The sequence below is a fragment of the Numida meleagris genome, chromosome 1 (genome assembly GCF_002078875.1).
Source record: "Numida meleagris isolate 19003 breed g44 Domestic line chromosome 1, NumMel1.0, whole genome shotgun sequence".
Lineage (NCBI taxonomy): Eukaryota > Metazoa > Chordata > Aves > Galliformes > Numididae > Numida > Numida meleagris.
The window spans coordinates 169,767,680-169,790,617 of NC_034409.1; the positions used below are offsets into that span (position 1 = coordinate 169,767,680).

A 22,938-nucleotide genomic window follows, 5' to 3' on the forward strand; every position below is an offset into this window, starting at 1 on the left:
CTTATATCTGATTGAAATATATCCTCTTTCAGTTTAAAGCCATTATCCCTTGTCTTATTTCTACTAGCCCCTGTGTAAAAAAAAAAAAAAAAAAAAAAAAAAATTGATTGCTTTTGTGGATGTTTCATTGAAATAGCTCTATTCTGTTAGCAAAATATACACCAGAAGAACTCACCATTCCTCTTGCCACCTTCATATGCCTTCAGTAGAAATCAGTTTGTCAGACCATGTGTAAAACAGAAGAGATATTTCAAGCCTTATTAAAGCTCACTGAATTCCCTGGAACAACCTCCCCCTGCTTCAGAGAGCATTAGATCTTTAGCATCACGTCTCACTTCTTGTACCGATAAAAACTCTAGGGTAATTTGCAGAGCAAAGTTGAGTTTGTCAGTTAACTGGCTTCACAGCCCAGTGAAAACATGCTCTTCACATACTGAAAGGCCGTTGTTGTACTTGGCATGCAGACTGACTCTGAAGTGCTTTCTTCTTCCCATCGCTAAATAGTAAGGAACAAAAATAGCACAGAGCTATAAACCTTTTGCAGGAAAGGTAAGGGCAAAACTAGCTAGGGATCCACAGTTCTTCTTAAAAACGAAGTTCAGAATATTATCATAACTTCCTTTCACAATAAGGCTGAATTATCAATCAAACTGGGCTTCAGCCAAGTTGCATTGATCAGCTTACATGTATAATACTGCACAGTGCTTCACAAAATATCTCCATCCTGCATGTGGTCTGCAGGATTCCTGCCTTGTATTTTCCAACAAATGCTTGAATGTCTCACCTTCAGCAACGCCTTTTAAATCCTTGATTAATGAGGTGGAATAGCTGCATAATGTTGATAATTTACTTTGAAATGGAAATAAATGATAAAAGCAGGATGATGAGGAATGGACAGATGAGGGTGTAAGGGGCAAGTGTGAAATATAGCCAGTATGAGGAGATAGGGTTGGAAGAAGAGAGATGGAACAAAGAGACAATCAGGATAAAGCCAAGATTAACCAGCTACAAAATAAAAAAATATATCTGTGTGAAATTATTTCAACTAAATATAGGCACTTGGAAGTTAAACATTTCTTTTAATTCAGTCTCATTCTCCACAGCTACCTTTTCAGTCAATGGGAAGATTCAGTTACCTGCAGATAAAAGGGTTGTTGCTTTGGTGATGTTTGTTTCCTTCCAGAGAGGGAAAGGGAGCTTTGGGCAATTAACTTGTTCCCAATTCAGCTGTCTAAAGGTTCTCTCTTTTAGATCTATGCCTTGCATTTGGCTGTTTCCTCTTAGCAGTTTTTCCCCAGTACCAAGGTGCAGTGGGGTTGTGTCCTCCTCTGCTCTATTGAGACATCCTTCTTGTAGCCACACATGCAGTTCTGATATTAGCTGTGTCACTTTGTAATAGCATTGCTTCCTTTGCATATTAATATCTAACTGGGCAATGCCTTAACTCTAGATTTCTTTCCTACCTGAAAAAATGCACCCATCAGACAGTCTTGTCTCTGGATGTCTTTGGCTCTTGTCTCATGTCAGGTCATGTTTTGGAATTGTGCAAAAAACTCCTTAGACAATAAAGTCAGGTTGTGTCCAGCTACTCTTAAGTCTCCCAAGTAGAAAGGGAAAGTGAAAAAAGTCACAGAGAAAATACTTTCTTGATCTCTGTGTGTCTCTTTCTTTTAAAAAAAATGCATTGATTTTCCTAGCCTCTATCTGATTCTCCTAGTGAATATGAGAAAACAAAATTGGTGTGTCAGACTCTGTGAAGAGCTGACTTCTCCCTCCTGACTTCTCTCTCTTGCAAAAAGTTTATTTTTAATCTACAACAGGATTTCAAGATCTCTGGATGTGTGACTGCAAATTAACTGTAAACCACACAGCTTGGAATCTCAGAGGTTCCTTGCCCAAAGTAGATCCGTCATGTAGGCTTACCAGGCCATGAAGGAGTCTTCAGCTTTGCACAAAGGCTCTACACTTTTCTAGGATAACCTTCCAGGTGCATTTGGGAGGACTTACAGCACTATGGACATTCCAGTTCTTCCAGCATTGATTACTTCAATACCCATCAGGATACCTATCCATAGAGACCTGGTACCTCCAAAATCTGAACTCAGCTTCCATGGTGTCATCCACCATGGAGTTATGGATTTTGACAGTTCATCTTAGGACTTTGTATCTCCCAAGATTCTCATTCAAAGAGAATATTAGATATCTGAGATGTCTGGGAAATGCTATTGTTCATGTATGCATATGGACACGTTTGTTACACACATAGAATCCATTTGCCTGGAATATCCATTTCAAACCTGGACACCTGACACCCAAAGCAGTGTTAAAAGCAGAAAAGTACCAACACAAGGTTCAGAATCTCCTGCCTCCAAATCCCATTTCAGTATCATGGGCCCTGAAAGCCTTCAAAGTCATGACCCAGATTCTGAGCCTCAAGGGTTAGAAACTGCTCAAAAGCAGTGTCATTTTTGAAAAATACTGAATCTAAATGAATTTTGCTTCATTGAAGAGCTCCTAATCAGCTCTTTCACTAATTTCTTCATTAGGAGAAGACTGTGAGACTGGGATTCATGTATATCTACTAAATGTAGATATATGTAGTGCAGAGTCTGTATCTGTGCCAGTCTCTCCAATGAATTTAAAGGGAATCCAAAGTGGCTACCTCAGATGGAGCTGTTTGCATTGTAGACAACTAAAATTAGGTCAGAAAAATCTCATCCCCAGCCACAATACTCCATGACCTATCCAGTGAATCTGCTGTGTTAGCTGCTGAAAAGAAAAGAACAAGTTTATCACTTAATTATCACTTAATGGAGACAATCTGCCCCATTACAGTCAGTTAAATAGAGTCAGCCTAGCTTCAACTTCTCTGGAGTCCCATAAAATCTCAGTAACTGTGTTTATTTAAGAAGTTCACACCTAGATATTTGGCTAGCAAGAAAGACTAATCTATCAAATCTCCAGCATTCCCAGAAATAATGTAGGATTTCCAAAATCATTCACTTAAAAAGAACAATCCCTGCGTCTTGGAACAAAAAACTAAACTAAAATAAAATCACCAACATTAAGATGTCAAACTATATTCATAGCTTTTAACTGACAAAAAACTTCAACACAACTCTGTTCCACTAGAAATCTTTATTAAGTCAGTATTTCTCTTTTCGTCAACTTTAAAACTACATTTCATTTTCTGAGAAGAAGGAACTAGTTGGAACAAGAGTGTGACTTTTCACTCACAAAACAGATCAATGCAGAAGCATTAGACAGCATTTATTTTTCAGTCTGTACATGATTCTATATTTCCATCAGTGCTATCAAAGTATGTAATGCTGAGCAGTGTTCTTACAGAGAATAGCCCTGTTGCATTTCTGTAAGTTCATGTCTTTGACAGTTGTAAATCCTGGAGTACATCAGCAGAAGACTTTAATGAACCTCCAGCCTTTAAGCATTTATTTTATAGATCAGCCCAACCTATTCCTGCTCTAAGTGTATTTTAAAGGAAATATTTAACTACAATGAATTATAAAAGAGTTTATATAGTTATGTGAATGTAATTTTATTTCTACAAAGCTTTTTTTTTTTTTTTTTTTTTTGAAAATTTGGGAGCTTTCTATCAATGCAGCTGTCTGCTCTCTGAGTGACAGAAATCATCCCAATGTCAAGATCACTGGAAAGGATCTTGACAGTTCCTTGGCAAGGAACTGTTCACTAACGATGATGCTTAGAGACCATACCTCTATTGCACAGTCTTTGGCTCCAGGTCTCTTCTGAGCCTAACCACAGGCTCCTGTGGCACACTGAATTTTATGTGCTGTTCTGCAGTTTGAGCAGGACCAATTCAAAGCAGTGTTTGAAATATGACGAGTATATTATAGCACAAAACCACTGCTTTTATGACCTTTTATGACCTGATAATGCTCAAGATGTTGTGCCTAAAGCATAGCAAAAGACCAAGCAGGAATATTTGCAAGTACGCAGGCTACATGTTGAATGCCAGAGGGTACACTGGAGGGAAAAGAGAGCCAGATCTTCTATAGTCTCATTTGTACTCTGTTACAGAAGTGTGCAGCCCTTTGAAAAGCATATGGTTAAGGCTTTGCACAGGCTGAAACTGGCAGGCATTTATGATACTGCCTAGTAGCCCTGTGAAGGTATATTTCCTCTGTGCTGGTGCTTGGGCAAAAAAAGAGGCGCAGTGGACACTTAATGGATGTTTCTACAGCTATTTAGGCAGGTGAAATAGTGATGATGGTGTGTTTGAAAAAGAACCATATGAAAATAAAACTTGCTGGATCTATCAGATTATTCAGATTCTTCTGAGGCTCCTGATTACTGATGATAACATGCAGAAACAAGATGTGAATGTGTGGCTGAGATCTGACGGGACAAGGTTGAGAGGAAGGGAAATTTTCATTTCAAAAGCAGTCAGGAGACAAAATGACTTTATCCAAAACTATGCAATTAAATTGTACTCATCCCATCTATCCCCCTCATCTGATTTCCTTTACCCTTGCAGTCAACTAGAAGAACAATGAGACAAAACTTCAAGGCTCAAAGTCAGTTAAGCTGTGACTAAAGTGATGTGGTTCCTGCATGAAATATATTCAACATTTTCTAAAAGAATATATGATTAGCAGCTAAAGGAAAGCCATGATGAATTAACTGTATCTCAACATCCATATGTTGTAGGCTGGCCTTAATTGCTGCAAATGTTGTCACTTCAGTGAGCACAGAAGTAGGAAATTATTTTAAGCAAATAATTAACTGTGAAAAATGTAAAAGCTCTACTGGTATTACAAACCAAAAAGATCTATCGGTAATATGCTGTATGCTTCTAAATATACCATTGTTGTTTATGTGTTTTATTATTCCATATAATGTGGAGCAAAGCAGCCCTTCTTTGCAAAGACATGTAATACATCACATTTTCTATGTGTGCAATGTGAATCCATACAGTAAGTCCAGTGTTTGGAGAAGGCTCTTCAGAGAGATTTTAATGTTTGCAGCACTCAGGCGTCTCCACACGGTTGTCTCTGAAGCTGTTGAATTGAGCTCATGTCAGACAACTTGCAAGATTTCCCATTGTTTTGCACATCTGAACAGAGTTTCTGTTCCTTCAGACCCCAAAGGAAGACATCAACAAAATATTTTCGACTGAAGAAACTGTTCTTTCCTATAGGAAAGGCAGACTTTACTTAAGCATTGGCAGCAAACAATAGGAATTCTATCCCTTACAGTATTTGCTTCAATTGAAATAAATTAATCAGTTGGCTTGGCTCCTGCAGTCTCCAGTTGAACTCTATTGCAGTAGATAATGAGGACAGAGTTGGCATTGGTGACTGGTTTTTGAGACCTTCTTTATACTTATTAGGATATGATGGAAAAGGAGGTTGAAGAAAGCCAAAGAAATTGCCCTTGTACAAGCAGATTATTTTATTTTCCTGAAAAGTTAATTCCTGAAACATTAAATGAAAGGCAAAATTTCACCTGACTAGATATGTAGTTTAGAGCACTCATCCACCTTCCTTCTATAATTAATGTAAGGAAACTCAGTCCGTTGTGAGATAAATGTCTAGAATGGTTGCAGACCTTTTATTTAGAATTCATGCTTAATGAATTATGTTCTGTTTACAGGTTTTATCTGGGGTGAAATTAAACAGATGTGGGATGGCGGACTACAGGACTACATTCATGATTGGTGGAACCTCATGGATTTTGTAATGAACTCCTTGTACTTAGCAACAATCTCTTTGAAAATTGTTGCATTTTCAAAGGTAATATTTTTTATTTATTTCAGCAAAATATTTAAGGTAACAAATTAGGCTTCTTCAAACTTTCTTCTGTACTTGATGGTTTTCAGGCTGAACAATGTAAGAGATGCTTAATTTACTCATGAAATCTTCTGCAGCTATGAGAAGTCAGACCAGAATAAGAGCAAACAAAAGTTTACAGCTAATTTTTTTTTCTTCTACTTGGCTCAGACAATCTTTTTTTTTTCCTATTCCTTTTTCCTTTTTCCTTTTTTCTTTTTAATCCTTAATAGTTATTATACTATACTGTTTTTGAAAAAGGCAAATCACTTCTAGTGCTTAATAGTGTTTGCAAAATGTTATGTTTTATTTTACTCTGTGCCTATTTTTCAGTAAGACGCTATCATCCCTAAGAAAATTTTACCTACCATGCAGAACTTGAGGACAGGATTGCATGGAAAGTATTAAAATTAGAGGGAAAAAATGCTAAAGAGCAAGATTTTAATTTTGTTTTAAAAAATCCTCAGTGCACCTTGATTAAAAAGTAAAATTGAATGGTATAATACAATCACTTAATATTGGATATATTCATTTTATCACGTGCTTCACGGACATTTTATTACCACTGCTTGAAATTTCTTCCAGCAAAGCAGCCATTCTTTGCAAAATCATGTAACATGCCGCATTTTCTATGTATTCAGTGTAAATCCATAATACGACAGAAATTCCATCCAAAGATGAAATATTTGCATTACAAAATGGTCTCAAATGCAAGGAAACCACATCTGAAAGGAAATGGAAGCATTTTTTGGTATCTGTCTCAAAGGTTTTGTCATATCCAAGATAACAATCCCATTTTTACTGGCTGCTCTCATCGGCATTGTATTTCAGCTGTTTCAAGTTCCCCGCCACCATCTACCCCATATGTATGGAAGAAGTCTCTGAACTGCCAAGATCCTTTTGGCTGGAAGAGAATAGGAAACAGCCATCAGGTATTTGGTTACTGTCCCCAAACTGCAGCTGTTCCTGCAGCAGCCCTGCCATTTGTACAGAGCAAAATAGGAACTTCTCATTTATGTCATCTGATGACTATAAACAAGGGTACACATGTCAGCTGATCAGAGGCAGGGATAAGCAAAGATGTGATCAACTGACACAGTAGCCTCCTCCTATCACAGAAGGTTTCAAACTGCAAACCTTGGAAATCTACTCAATAAAAGAAATTTGGAACTGTTGCCTGAAAGAGCAAAAGGCTCAAATGTGTGGGAAGAGATGTCATTTAAAGTTGATGGACAGGCAAGGTTTCCTCATCATAATGACTGGAATATGAACAGTCATTCCACCATTCAGGGTAGCAAAGCAAGTAGTTCATTGAAAATGCATGTTTCCAAAGCATTGGAGATGGCCAATTATTCACTTTAGAATAATATTAATTACAAGATATAATCATTTCATCCCAGATAGTTTCTGCTTATGGTAATCAGATTCCAAGGTGAGAGTATCTACATTAGTGTGCATCCATCACTCTCCAAATTAGAGCTTGCATGCTAATCATAGTCATCACAGTTCATAAAGAACTGCCTTTGGCTCTACAGCAAATATTTTTCTACTGCATGTGCAATGTTGCACCCAAGTAATTTTTCTGCTCTTTTAAAGAGCTTCAGTTTGGTAGACAATCAAAGCAGTGTATGTACAATGATGTAATGAACAAAGGCTTTACTTAGTGTAACTTTCTTCCTTCAGATACCTACAACAACAGTTGTACAACTGTACAACTATTGTACAACAATAGTTCCCCAGCTCTGAGTGGGGATTGAGAGGATCCAAACCTGTTCCAGTATCTCATCACCCTCACAGTAAAGAATTTCTTCCTAATATCTAGTCTAAATCTACCCTCTTCCAGTTTAAAACCATTTCTCTTTGTCCTGTCGCTACACACCTCTTTTAAAGGTCCCTCCACAGTTTTCCTGTAGGTCCCTTTCAGGTACTGGAAGACCACTATAAGGTCCCCCTGGAGCTTTCTCTTCTTTAGTTTGAAGAGCCCCAGCTCTCTCAGCCTGTCTGATCATCTTTCTGGCCCTCCTCTGGACCCACTCCAACAGCGCCACATCCTTCTTGTGTTGGAGTCCCCAGAACTGGACGCAATACTCCAGATAGAGTCTAACAAGAACAGAGTAGAGGAGCAGAATCACCTCCCTTGACCTGCTGGTCACACTTCTCTTGATGTAGCTGATACAACTGGCCTTCTGGGCTGCAAGAGCATGTTCTTGGCTCATGTTGAATCTCTCATCAACCAACACTCCCAAATCTTTCTCCCCAGGGCTGCTCTCAAGCTGTTCTGCACACAACTTATATCTGTGCTTGAGATTACCCTGACCCAGATGCTGGAACTTGTTGAACTTCATGAGGTTAGCATGGGCCCACTTTTCCAGCCTGTCCAGATCCCTCTGGATAGCATCCCTTCCCTCTAGTTTGTCAACCGCACCACTCAGCTTGGTATCATCTGCAAACTTGCTGAGGGTGCACTTGATCCCACTGTCCATGTTGCCTACAAAAATGTCAGATAACACTGGTCCCAACACAAATCCCCACAGAACACTACTCATCACCAGTATCCACTTGGACATTGAGCCATTGACCACAATTCTCTAAGTGTGCCCATCCAGCCAATTCCTTATCCAGCGAGTGGTCCATCCACCAAATCTGTTTTTCTCCAATTTGGCAAACAGGATGTCATGAGGGACAGTGTAAAACGCTTTGCAGAAGTCCAGGTAGATGACATCAATTGCTCTTCCTTTATCCACTGATGCTGTAACTCCATCATAAAAGGCCTCCAAGTTTGTCAGACATGACTTGCCCTTGGTGAAGCCATGTTGGTTACCACCAATCACCTCATTGTTATTTTCCATGTGCCTTAGTAGGGCCTTCAGGAGGATCTGCTCCATGATCTTGGCAGGCACAAAGGTGAGACTGACTGGCCTGTAGTTCCCTGAATCTTCTTTTTTTCCTTCTTCAAATTGGGGTTAATGTTTCCCCTTTTCCAGTCAGTGGGAACTTCACCAGACTGCCATGACCTTTCAAATATGATGGATAGTGGCTTGACAGCTTCATCTGCCAGTTTTCTTAGAAGCTGTGGTTGGATGTTGTTGAATCCTGTGGACTTGTGCACCTTCAGGTTCTTTAGATGGTCTCGAACGTCATCTTCACTTACAGCAGTCAGATCTTCGTTCTCCCAGTGCTTACCTTTGCTTTCTGCAGCTTGGGCAGTGTGGCTAGAGCCCTTGCCAGTGAAGACTGAGGCAAAGAAGTCACTGAGCACCTCAGCCTTCTCCATATCCCTTGTGACTAGGTCTCCAGTTTCCTTCCAGAGAGGGCCCACATCTTCCTTGACCTTCCTTTTATCACTGATATACCTGTGGAATTTCTTCTTGCCCCTCTTTATGTCCCTGTCTAGATTTAATTCTATCTGGGTTTTAACTTTACTTACCTGGTTTCTGGCTGCTCGGACAACTTCTTTGTAGTCCTCCCAGGTAATCCATTCCTGCTTCCACTCCCTATGGACTTTCTTTTTGTGCTGAAGTAAGTTCAGGAGCTCCTTATTGATCCTCAGAGGCCTTCTGGCATTCTTGCCTGTCTTCCTTTTTGTCGGGAATATCTCTTGTGTGATAGATGTTCTTAGAGTAAAACCTACTTTTTATTGCCTATTTGAGATTCTCTGAGTGATGTACTAGTCAAATGGATGGTTATTATTTACAACAGCTGATAGCATAGTGTAAAATTCACAAAAGATTGTTGAAAATTCACCAAATTCACTCAAGATGAGCAAACTGCTAAGACAACTCAAAATTATCTGCTTCACTTTCATTCAGGAAAAAAAAAATGGGTACATCTCATATTTTTCAAAGGGCTATGCTCTTCACCTCTAATTGTACATCAGTGTGTGAGGTCTTTAAACTGTTACACCCACTGAAAATGCTCACTCCCTGATAAATAACATGTGATGATAAATAGTGATAATAAATAAAGTTATCACATTTTACATGAGTACAGGATGACTGATTTTAAGCAACACATCTGTTTTGATTGTGGTTTATAAATATAAACAGAAGAGGTTGTGCTTTAAAGAAAAAATGGTTGCTTTTATGTTTTTGGAAGATGATTTATTTCATAATGATATGTCAAATGATGTGCAATGCCAAGTCATGTGTGAAACCTGTTTGTTTTATCTTAAATATTTTCTAAACCTGAGCACTGGACCAAGTGCTGTCCATTTCCAACTCTGCTAGAGAATGCATGCAAGTTCATGTTACTGGTTATGTGAGTCTCAGTCTCTGACATAAAAATCTAGATGTTTTAGTAGAGCTGGAACGGTAAAGAATCACATTTCCAAGGATCAGACTCTTTGATAATGAGATACACAAGCAGTTTGCCATGGTTCATTAATAAACAACTTTTCCATCATTGGTAAATGTTAGTGATTAAGCAATATATTTATTCCTTGATTAAATATTTTATTCCAGCTTTTTCGAAGTTTTTGTGAATTTCTATGCGTAATTGTCCTATTTACACTGTTCTTCAAAAGACAAGTTTACCTGATTTTACAACTAAAATTAATTCTTGAAATCCAGATGTTCAAAAGTGGTTAATATTGCTTCATCAGAATTGTTAGAAATGATTTTGCTTCTGTAAAAATCATAATCAAATGCAAAGTGCAGTAAAAAAAAAAAAAAGTTTAGAGTATCCCAAAGATGAAAATGAAGGACAAGTACTCAGACACCATCCATTTTTGGTTTTGCTAAAATAAAAAAGACTCACAGAGATATATTGCCTTCCAAAATATATTTATTTTTATTGTGCTCTCAGCAAATTAATGAGATGGCTCATAAAGAAATAGACACTTGTTTGTTCATACAAACAGAAGAGTGATTTTTTTTTTTTTTTCCCTTCTGCTTGTTTTCAGTATAGCGGGTTAGTTCCACGACAGAGCTGGGACATGTGGCATCCAACACTGGTGGCTGAGGCGCTGTTTGCAATTGCAAACATCTTTAGCTCCTTACGCTTGATCTCATTATTCACTGCAAATTCTCACCTGGGACCTCTGCAGATATCTCTAGGAAGAATGCTGCTGGACATTTTGAAATTTCTCTTCATATACTGCCTTGTGCTGCTAGCATTTGCAAATGGATTGAACCAGCTGTACTTCTACTATGAGACACAAGAAACCAAGTGCAAAGGAATACGATGTGCAGAGCAGAATAATGCATTTTCAACGTAAGTGACTGATCTATTTCTACCCCCACTCCAATATTTTACTCACTTAGATGTTGTTTACAGGAAAGAGGCTGTCTTCTTGTTCTCTTTTGGCATCATTTTGGTCAGTGAAATCCTGACAGACACTTCTAAAGTTAGCCTAATAAGAAATAAATGCAGTTAACATTCCATCAGCGTGTAATAATGTTCATCTTATTCTGCAGTCAACTCTGTATAACTCAAGATATACAAAAAGATAAACAAAATAAAGAGGAGGGGAAGATAATGTGAGTTTAGAAAGTACATATTTAGAATTAAGGGATAAAAGATGACCGGATCAGAATTTTCTTATCTAGGCAGCTGTTGCTCTGTATTTTTTTGGTATCTACTTGTGGGCATTAAATAAGCCTGGAATTCTACAACACAAAGATTCCTTGTAAAGCCCAGATTTCCACTGGTACAGAGTCTATTCCACACATTCAAATTTGTATTCTAATTTCTATTTTAGCATTTTTTTACTTTCACTTAAAATTCAATTTTACTTCACTTTGTTCTTTAATTCATCTGTAGTACCAAAACGCTATCAAATGTATTGAACTCCTACAATGAAAAGAAATTCCCTGTTATCTTCTATGAATCATACTTAGGCTGCTTTTCAAAAATGTTTAGTATCAATGGCACCCTTCTCAAATATACATATTTTTTAAATAACATCTTTTCTTTCATCTTAATCAAGTAACTTTCCTCAGGCAAGCATATTTATCACCTTGCATATTAATAACATCTTATGCAGGTTGAAACTCTGACTTTTGAGTGGGCAGAGGTATGTGGTCTGAATAGAAAAGCACATGAGGTTTTCAGAGCCGATCATGGGAGGAAAAAATATTACTGGATATTGTCATTTAGCTTCCTATGTGCTGTCCCCAAACTTCTCTGAGTATCATGTCACTTAGTTGCAAAAGGATGTGTAATTTGAGAGTTGCATGTTTGTCTTTTTAATGTCTGTATTCTTTAAAAAAGCAGACATATGCTAAAGATAAAAATGTCCTTCTAACTGTACTGCACTTTTTGTATCAATGGCTCGTAAGAGGTAAAAATGGCATAAATCGACAACATCAAACAGGTACAAGCATACCATAATTACTTTAACGCGTTGCTAAAACACAATCAATGAGTTACTTTGGAATCCTTGTTCTGTCCTCTAAAGTCAAGGCACAGGGACAAAATTTTCAAAGACAGCTGTCCAAAATAATATCTCTAAGATGATATCTATCCTTTGGAGATTGGAACAGAATCAGCCTTTTACATACAGGCTTACCCATAGATTCTGTGTTGGATATCTATAGGTTCAGATCTGAAACATTTAGGTAATGTTTTTCTAGAACAATATTATATATACATTGTCTGTATTGTAATGAGCACCATCCACCTTAGTCAAGTGAAGGACTTTGTGTGTCTTGGGAAAAACTGAATAATCTGAAAAGAATATGCACTGGTATTAAACAGCTTTTCCTTTTGGGCTTTGTCTTTCAGATTATTTGAAACGCTGCAGTCATTATTCTGGTCTATATTTGGACTCATCAATCTATATGTGACCAATGTGCAACCAAAGCATGAATTTACTGAATTTGTTGGGGCTACCATGTTTGGTACCTATAATGTAATCTCGCTGGTTGTTCTACTCAACATGCTAATAGCCATGATGAATAATTCTTACCAGCTTATTGCTGTAAGTTGTTCATTTATGATATATACTTTCTCTCTGTTCCTATATCCCATTTTTTTTCCTGGCAGTAAATCTATTTTAAGTATAAAATATAGGGTTTGTTGTAATTCTTTTGCACAATTCAGGAAGGACACAAAAACTGGACCACAGCTGGACTGGAGCAGGGGTGAATTTTCTCAGAACTCAGAATGGGAAAAAGGCAGCCCTGCTGCAGAAGCCATCTTGTGGATAGAGAAGGGAGCCTTGGAGCTGGCAGCAAGCGGCACAGGCTTCGGCACTGCCCAAACTGCACCATGCAGGACTATCTTAAGAAAGAGACTCTGCAACAGATCATTCAGTCCCTACTTTATTTTTAACATACTGATTAACCTTTATAACACTGTTATTTTTGGATTCTTGTTCAACAGAAATACATGGTGAATAGAAATTGCTTGCTTGAATTTCACATACAATTCTGGACACATTATCAAGTGAAACAAAGAGTCATGACTCCTTGTTAAGCAGTGTATTTTTTTCTTGTTTCATGAAAACTTTATCCTTACCAGAGCTATTGGCTTTTTTTTAAATTCTCAGCTGACTGTTAATGAGACTAATGAAATTAAAGTCAGATTCACTGCATGATAATTCAAATATAATCATGCAAAAAGCAAACAAATAGAAGAAAGCCTCACATTCTTCAGATTTTTAAATACGTTTCTTTTTCTTTTCTTATTTTGAAAGAAATTACGAAGTTTTCAACAACAACAACAAAAAAATAATGACTACATGTGTTCATTTAACAGCAGTGATAGTATAGTACACAACACCATGACATACTAACATTCACAAAAGCACACTACAGGCAGAATACTTTTCTCCAAGAATATCTTAATAACTGCTTTGATTGTAACATATATGGCTAAATATTAAAGTTTCTGTTGCCTCAGTGGTTTAAGTTCTTGGCCTCTATGTCTATTGTCCAAATCAAACATTGTTGCTTTACAGTTCTTGTTCAGCTGCTAAGATTTAGCAATTTTTTCAAGCCTTTTGTTTTATTTTTTTTAATTACACAATATTATATAGAATTCAAAATAAATACAATTTCAAATTAAAAATCAAAACACCAACAACCAATTCCAAATATGTAATTTTGAAGTAGGAGAAACAGAAGGATATTCAGCTCAACAGATTGAAGCAGCCTCATGATTTGTGGATAACCTACTTGTGAATTTTTGCGGCTGAAGCATGAGGCTTACAGACTTATTGAAGCTGCTACACAGCAGAGTAATTAGAGAGATCTATGTGGAATAATGATGAGCTGCTATTATAACAAAGCATCTCTATCAGAAACGTAGCATTTTTTCTGCTTGTAATGTTCCTTTCTTGTTTTAGTGACTGTTAATTATTTAAAAGCCTGTAGCTAAGGAAGAAAGGTTGAAAGTGGATATATACTTTATGTATCAAATATCTCTTTACTGGAGTAAATCAGCTTTGCTTTTTTTTGTGTTAAAGACCTTCTGCCAAAAGAAGGGACAATAAAATTCATTAGTGTTTCAGGATTGTTCTAACTTTAGGTTCAGCTTTTCTAGAGGTTTGTTTCACCTTCTTTATTACTGCAACATGTGTGCTTCTGTTGTGTTTCTTGTGCACAGGATCATGCAGACATCGAGTGGAAGTTTGCTCGGACAAAACTCTGGATGAGTTACTTTGAAGAAGGAGGGACTCTGCCCACTCCCTTCAATGTCATACCAAGCCCTAAGTCCCTCTGGTATCTGATTAGGTGGTTATGGAGACACCTGTGCAAGAAAAAAATGAGAAGAAAACCTGAAAGTTTTGGAACAATAGGGGTAAGCCTTATATCCCACTGTGCCCTTAGTCCTCCTCTTTTCGATACAGTAAAGTATTTCTCAGCCTTGTTAGAGGAGAGAAGCCTCTGAAATGTCAAGTACTGTGGATAGGAATTATAGAATAATTCTAACAGAGAATTATGGTGCTATTTTTTTTTTTACATTCGAGTCAATGTATTTGACTAAAGAGAACGCATCGTTGGATTTCTTCACAACAGTATGAACCATGATGATGCTTCATCTATAGATACTGCAAGAGAGATTAAAAGCAATACAAACATCAAATATCAAGTACAGACCTTTGCCTATCACTCTCAGAATTCTAGATGATGCTCCAAGTGTCACAATTCTAGTGTCATTGACATATAATGAACTACAGAACTGTGTATAAGCTACTCTGGCATATTCTCTGTACCTCTTTGTCTCTCTCTGTACATGTATTGAAATGGGTTTACCATAAAAGCATTCTTACCAAAAGCTGTTTCCATTACAGAAAACATTTTGAAATGTAGCCACTTACTTGGAATTGCTTACTTGAATTTACAAGTTATTGCAGAATCACATTACTACCCTGTTCTGATAGTGCTCATTAGAAGCAGAAATTTCTACAAAGATAAAAAATAGGAGAAAAACACTCAAAGGTTTCAGCTAGGACAGAGTTAACTTCTTCACGGTGATTTGTTGTATTTTGGCTTTAGGAGAAAAACAATGTCTGTATCTCTGCTTTAGTTGTTGCAGAGCAGTGCTTACAGAGCCAAGGACATTTCGGCTTCTGGTGCTGCCCTGCCAGTGAGGCCCTGGGGGTGCACATGGGGCTGGTGGGGAACAGAGCCAGGACAGCTGATCTAAACCGGCCAAAGGGATGTCCCGTACCATATGGAGTCACACTGAGCAATAAAACTGGGGGAGTTGGCTCTGGGGAGACTGCTACTCGGGGACTGGCTGGACATCGGTCAGCGGGTACTGAGAAATTCCATTGGGCACCACTTGTTTTGTAAATGCATCTCTCTATATGGAGAGATAATTACCATCACTATTGTTTTTCCCCTTCTTTTCTGTCCTGGTAAATGGTTTGTATTTCAATCCATGAGTTCTACTTCCTATTTTTATTTTTTTTTCTGATTCTTTCTCCCATCTCACTGGGAGCAGGGAGTAAGCAAATGACTGTCTGTGTGATGCTGAGCTGCCTGCTGGGTTGAACCACAACAGTTCTGCATTTGGATTCAGTAGATATCTGTGTAATATCTCAACCACAGTCTTTCTCTGGTAGCTGCAGTGGATATAGCAAATTTGAATGTGTTTCTCCTAACTTTATCCAGTTGAGACCTTTCAGTCAGCAGCACAAGTTTCAGGCAACAACCTGATCCATCAGCAAATAACTCTTTCTAGGAATGTTTTCTGCATGTTGAATTAAAAAAAATCAAGTCAGTGCATGATTAACTAGTCTGAAGTTAGGCAACGCTAGCATAAGTAAATAAATAAAGAAATTAACCTATTGTGAGTCAAATGTGGATGATGGCTTTTTCACTATAAGTATTTGGTGAGTATAAATGTTTCCACTGTCAGGAGCTCAAGCAGCAAAGCATCAAGTGAGAGTATATGAGTGCCATGTAAGGGGAAGAAGACAGGACTGCAGTCCTCATGCTATTGATCCTGGTTGCAATACACCAAAGAACCTAAGAGAGTGGTTCAGTTATTTGCTGGACCATTACTCTACAGACTTCCTTTTTTTCTTTCCGAGGCTTTGTTACTAGTTTCTTGAGAAAATGAGTAATAAGCCTATTATTTTTTCCTATCTATTCTCCTGTCATATCCTGCCATTCAGTTTTATCACTAGGTACACCTCCTGGAACATGTTCATAGAGATGCGCAGATGCATGATAAGGAGGCAGTGCAATACATAAAACTAAATCACATTTCCTAAACCGATGAATAGATTCTCTTTGTGCTCTCTGTGAAAAGCTTCTAATCAGTCTTGTTGCAATATCATGATCTTGTTGGCCGTTCTGAAAGGGAAGTGTGCTCCACTTCCCTGTAATGCTTGTAGATATGAAAGAGCCAGAAAAAGAAGCTTTATATTATTATTAGAAAAGCAGCATAGACAAATAAGTAGTGATTCAGACTGAAATAAAAATAAAAGGCGTTGAGAATGAATGCTGAAAGAATGAAAGATTAGAACATCTTTGTGTAAGCTAGCAAAGAAAAGAAGAAAGTACAAAGAGCAAATGGAGGGAAAAAGTGCGATTTTTTGTTAAAAATAGAGAGACTGTTGTACTTGTGTGGGGGGAGAGTGGGCAATGCTTCTAGGCACTTGTTAAGCATTTGGTAGGGATGATTAGCTAGTGTAAACTGATAAAGTGATATTAACTCAATGGAGAGATGCCAGTGCGTAGCAGCTGAGGATCTATAGTTGGTTATCGCAATAACCCTGATTGACTGGGGCAGATCCAGGATACTCTTAACCATCCCAGCAAAGCCTTCAGGACAATATTCTCTGTCAGACTTTCCATCCAGGATCCTTTTTCCTTTGTTTCCCTCTCAGCTTGCAGCTCTGGAAGTAAACTCATTCCTGGCTGTCTGGAAGGAGGAAGAAAGAGGCAGGGTGCTCTCAGCATGGTAAAAATGGGGGTTCAGACAGATCACCAGGTTCCAGCAACTGACTCCTGCTGGGGTACCTAAATAACAGCTGCTAGATAGAGCAGCTTGGGTTTTGGAAAACTGCTGCAGCAAAGGGTCAATGGATAGGGAGTGTATATACAAAGCTGGTTGGGAACTTTTCCACATTTAAAACCATGGATTATTTTTTTTATGAATATATACCAGCTTCAAAGAACCTTTTGTTGGAAAAGACTTTTCAGCTTCAGGACAGAATTTCTGACTGGAGTGCATGCTAAGAATAGCAAATAACTTGGGCTATGGGAGACCCGGGTTCACTTCCATTCTTCACTGGGTATTTAATTATTTTTACCAAGCAGAACAGCTCTGGCAGGAGACAATTCCCATCCCACAATAGTGAATACCCTGGAGGAAAAGGTGTTCCCTTGGGAAAAAAGAAGAGAAGGAGCTGAACCTAGTTGCCCTATGATTTGAATGTGAACTGCTAATAACTGAAATAATTGGAAGCAGAGGACATGGGAGAGGGAGAGATATAAGGGTTTTTTTGTGGGTGTGTGTGTGTGGTTTTTCCTTTTTCTTTTCTATAAACTACAAAAAACATTATTTGAAGAGAAAAAAAGGGAAATCACGAAGCTGTATGAGACAATAGGGCTATATCCATCACTAGTCATCACTATAGAATAGGCACTTGGCTACAAGTGTAGCTGAAACCCTTCTGAAGCAGTGTTCACCAGCTGAGCAATCACAGCAGCAAGAGTTCCGGCTGCCTGGAAGAAGTGAGTGGCCTTGGTTGACCAGACAGTTTCAGAGCATCTCATAAAATTACAATATTCTTTAGTTAGCTCCTCAGATATAACAGGAGCCCCAACACAGCAGCCTGATTTAGGAACATTTTGCATTTTTTAGGCCCACTTATGCATTCAAGCTCCAAGATGTGGTAAAAATTGAGTATGCACTGTGATTTCTGCATGTGGAAAAAATCTCTCTGTGGATATTTAAGTGTGAGAGCCACTGTTCACTCAGGTCTACACACAGATCACATAGATATAAAGAAGACACATTCAAGTTAAGTGAATTTTCCTAATAAAGACGATAAATTACTGGAGAAAGAATGGGCACACCATCATGATCTCAGAGTTTGTCCTGGGGGAATGTGCTGTTTTCAGATAGTGAAAAACTTATTCACATCACCCACATCTCAGGCTTGGGTTCCTAGAACTTTTCCAGTTGTCCCAGCAAACACCGTCACAAATTAAATTTAGAAACACTATACCCTTATAAACAAATGGAAGCAAAAAGTTATCTCTGCCTTTTGTCTGAATTTAACTGACAGCTCTCTGACATCAGCTCACTAGAATCTCTGCCTCAGATCTACAAGATAAGCTTTGCTGGGACCTACTTGTCTTCACTGAGCCCTGTATTATGAACTCTGATAACTTTCCTATGACTGATAGTGGGAAAAAAACACTACAGACTCCTGTCTCATTTTCTTATGTCAGCTAGATGGATTTATGGATGCCAGGTTGTCTGTGAGGAAGAACTCATATTTCAAAACATTTTTTTCTGAAACCTCTAAATGATGTTTGCTATTAGAAAGCAGTGATGTACTGCGGTGTTTGCCAGTAGAAATAGCAATGATGGGAATCCAAAGGCTGAGTTAGTGCTAGAGTGTTACAGACAGAATATAGCTGTCTTGCTAAAGACAGTGGTTTTCAAGGATCAGATATAAACTAACACATTAAAAAAAAAAAACAGCACGAAAAAGCCAGGAGTCATGAACTGGGAAGGTATAAATGTGTAACCAACAATCCACTCTGTTTATGTATTTACAGATAGAAATGTATAAAGAATATATAAAGAATATATGCATGTATGTTGTATTATATATATAACACAGGTAGAACTCATAAAGAAAGGATTCAGAGTCAGAAGAATTTACAGCAGGTACACAGAGAAAGAATTTACGTGGCTCATACAAACAAAGAAAAATGTCAGTGGAGATAGAATCACGGAATCCCAGAATCGCCAAGATTGGAAAAGGCCTCCAAGATCATCCAGTCCAATTGTCCACCTACCACCAATATTTCCCCACTAAACCATGTCCCTTAGTACAACATCTAAACATTTCTCGAACACTTCCAGGGACAGTGACTCAGCCAGCTCCCTGGCAGCCCATTCCAGTGCCTGACCACTCTTTCAAAGAATCAGTTTTTCCTAATATCCAACCCCAAACAACTGTAATAATTATGACAACTAGATAACTATGGTATGATTTCTTGGGAGGACCATTTACAGCGCTTGTTACAGCAAAGATATCACATGAAAAAAGAGAGTCTGCAAGGAAGCAAGGAGCCTCTAAAGAGAGCTGATTAATTTGATTCTCCTTGACTGTCAATTCTGTGTATCTGGAATCCTTTGCTGTACTGAGATGCTGAAGAGGTGGGTGGTGGGGTCAGGGAAGCTCTTCCATGGGACAGCACCTTTCTCAAAGGCTGCCCAACCATGCTGGTGGCACATTCTTAACCACAGCTACAGCTGGCTTCTTTGGTACAGGAAGGCCAGACCTGTGATTTACTAGCACTTCAACACTGCTATTAATCAGACAGAGATCTTCTACCTTTTCAGATTTCGGCACATTGTTATTTTCTGTCATTTTGACATATCCCAGGTATGCAGCATTCTCTTTGCTATTATCACAAAGTATCTCCTACACTTAAAACTCTGAAATAACAATGTGTGCTGCTCTTTAAGCTATATATAGTATTTCTTTTAACTTTGTCAGCTCACCTTTGCAAGAGCCAGTTTAGTAATGCAATTCTATTGATCAGGCTGAAGTGCTCCTGACTTCCCAAGGGCTTTGGATATCTCAAGGCTGCTCCTGTTGATCATCTGAAATCTATTGTTATTTTAGAACAGAAGAGATGTAAGAAAAGAATCCCCACGCCTATTCAAGTAAATTGTGTTATTTTCCTCAAATTGCATTCCAGTTTGTATCTGTTTAGTCAACAAAAAGTGTTTTGTCCATAACTTTAAGTAATCCAGGGGATACAATGGAAAGGATTTACCAAGCATATCTTCAGTATTTTTTGTGCACCTGATGTTTAGATAAATAGCTATCTTTTTCTAGCTGCTTTTTCAAGCAATCTGCATGACAAGGATTAGTATTTGTCGGAGAAAATCGTCTTTCTTATTCTCTTAGCCTTCTTTCTCCAAGTGGAAAATGATGCAAGTTCTGAGTCAATACACTGTTTTGTACTTTCCTTGAAATGTTTGTTGCTGAAAACTAAGAGAAGAAATAGCACCTTCCACATGGAATGGAAATCAATAGTCTGGAGCATGTTTGTTGTATAGTCAAAGACCACCTCACAGGAAAACCTCTCTGTCAACACAGATAAGTTCTTATCCCTGTCGTAAATGCTTCCATTCCAAATATGGGAATATATCTCACCAGACAATCATTAGATTATCCAAAACTTTATCACAAAGCTGTCTGAGGTCAAAGGAATTTGAATTCATTCTTTATAAAAGATATATTTTGATAAATAACTTTCGAAGAAGTAATTTAACGCTATGGAATTTTTTGACTGCTAGAGATATTTTTCTTCCAAAAAATACAAATTACTCAGAATGGCACAAACAGGAAGACCAAAATAGTTTTCAGTGCCAGTAAAACTGCTGCTAAGTCTTCCTACAGTGTATTGGTGCCACCCTTTGGAAAGCGATTAAATATTGTAGTGACAGTCAATACAATATTGACGTCACAAGACTGTTTCTTCCTCTGTTGCTATTTTTCAGTCAGACTTAACTTTTATTCCTTTGTCAGTCATAGTTTTCAATACTTCATGTGCACAGCACAGCAATTGCTGTGCACATGAATTAAAGAGTGAACAACCACAAGTTAGACCAGGTCGAGAAAAGCTGGCTGAGAACTAAAAAAGGAAGAGATAATTGCTAATGACATTTTATGTATAGTGAGTATCTTGATCTTCAGACGTGTTTAAATACAGATTCATTCAATTTTGAGAAGGATGCAAAAGGAGATTATGAACTGGGGACCGAAGCTGAACATTTAAACTGGAGATAGGGAACTGATAGGGTTAATAACTTGGATAGGCTGTGTCTGCATATTTACCTTTGCAGCATGTATCTACAGCTACACTATTAAGTGCATTCTCTTTCAGCTTCTCAGAGCTATTGATTGAAAACCATTGTTAAGGGCAGTAGAATTGTTCCGGACATATTACCACTTAAATACATTTGTCTGTATAGACATTCCAAATTGCACTTTTTGTCATGGCATTGACTGGAAAAGCCATAGCCCTTGTTTCTGGGAGTTTCAGAATTGGTTTTTAAGTAGGATAAATCAGATTTAGCTATTTCTTGCAGCAGGTACAGAGTTAAACCTATGCCTTTATTTCACATTTCTCTGTAAAACAAAGCAGAGCAGACAGAAACTGTAGAAAGCAGTTTACAAGAAAAGAGCTAGCATTTGTTTTATTTATAGGAGTTATTAGCTTTACCTGAACTGAAGTGCATTTCACATACACTTTGAAGTGTTTCTCCCTTTGCCTGTGAGTCAGAGCTGTTGTTGAGAGCTCTCATACGCCTCAGACTCCCCCGGCGCTCTCTCAGCAGGAATGAAATATCTCCATCGTGTGGTCGGCAGAGAAAAATCAGAAAAATAAGCCTGGTTAGTGGTATGGATGGTGGGAGGGTATTGTCCTTCCCATGGCTACATTGTCTCTTCAGCCATGGTGGTGGACAGGCATTCCCATCTCTCCTTCTGTAAATACTCAAATGAGGAATTTCTATCTCACCTTCAAATATGATGTAAGATGCAGAAACATCATTTGGAATAAATCTTGAAGGCAAGATGCTTATGTATAAAGCCTTATCTTGTAGTATATGTACAGAACAATTAGGAAATATTGGTTTTCCCCTTTTTATTTTCTTTTGCTGAGCACGCAGGTACTGCAACCCTGAAATTATTTACAAAAAGAAATCAACCATAAAGCAGAAATCTATTCCCAAAAAGGGAAAGCGGTAATCATAAATAATTGCTAATCAGTTGCAAGCAACAGAAGCTGATAAAATGCCTTATCGTACCTGGCTTATCATGCAACGGAGATTAATTTTAATGAGTCTCTTGGATATCATTCTATCCTGTTTTAAGACATTCTAAGTGTTCTGTTTTGTAGAAATATGACCAGTGGTCAGACTTCTACTTTTCTAACCAGCAGCAGATAGAAGAATCCAAGTGAAAGATGTAAAACTCTCTTTCACCAGTCAAGGATAATAAAGGTAGAGAATAAAGAGAGATGTGACTCAGTAAGTTGAGGACAACAGTGATTCAAGGACTAAGTAATTCAAGGCTTTTTTTTCACCACCTTCTTCTGGACATTCCATAGATACAGCAGTATATGCTAATGCAACATTTTCTTGAAGCCTATGCTTTACTTTCATCCTGCCAATCTTCTTTTCGCTGTTCCTCATCATAGTCACTATACTTCTTACTCTCCCTCCTTATCAACACCAAACTCTGCATCTCATAGCTAAGTTGCTGTCTTCTGTGCTCCCCTGTCTATCAAGTGTCTTTTTAGCAAAGAACTAAGCAGGGAATTTTCTCTTTAAAGTGGTTTTATATTGTAGGCTTTGGATAGCTCTGTCTTAAATGAGACATAAGGAGACAGCCATAGCCAACACCATGTGCCTGTCAAGCTCTTCTCAATTCAGTTAACTATCCTGCTATCTGTGCAAGTGTGTTACACAA

The 22,938-nt window shown here is 38.0% G+C and overlaps 1 protein-coding gene across 2 annotated transcripts in view; it reads left to right on the forward strand.

Moving 5' to 3' along the window:
- The window catches only part of TRPC4 (transient receptor potential cation channel subfamily C member 4), a 151,128-nt gene that overhangs the window by 120,443 nt on the left and 7,747 nt on the right, over nucleotides 1-22,938 (forward strand). For both annotated transcript variants that reach the window (XM_021377366.1, XM_021377376.1), the window contains 4 exons: nucleotides 5,635-5,774; nucleotides 10,711-11,021; nucleotides 12,534-12,729; nucleotides 14,358-14,552. In XM_021377366.1, coding sequence (XP_021233041.1) covers nucleotides 5,635-5,774; nucleotides 10,711-11,021; nucleotides 12,534-12,729; nucleotides 14,358-14,552 — 842 coding nt within the window. The remainder of the gene's footprint in view (nucleotides 1-5,634; nucleotides 5,775-10,710; nucleotides 11,022-12,533; nucleotides 12,730-14,357; nucleotides 14,553-22,938) is intronic.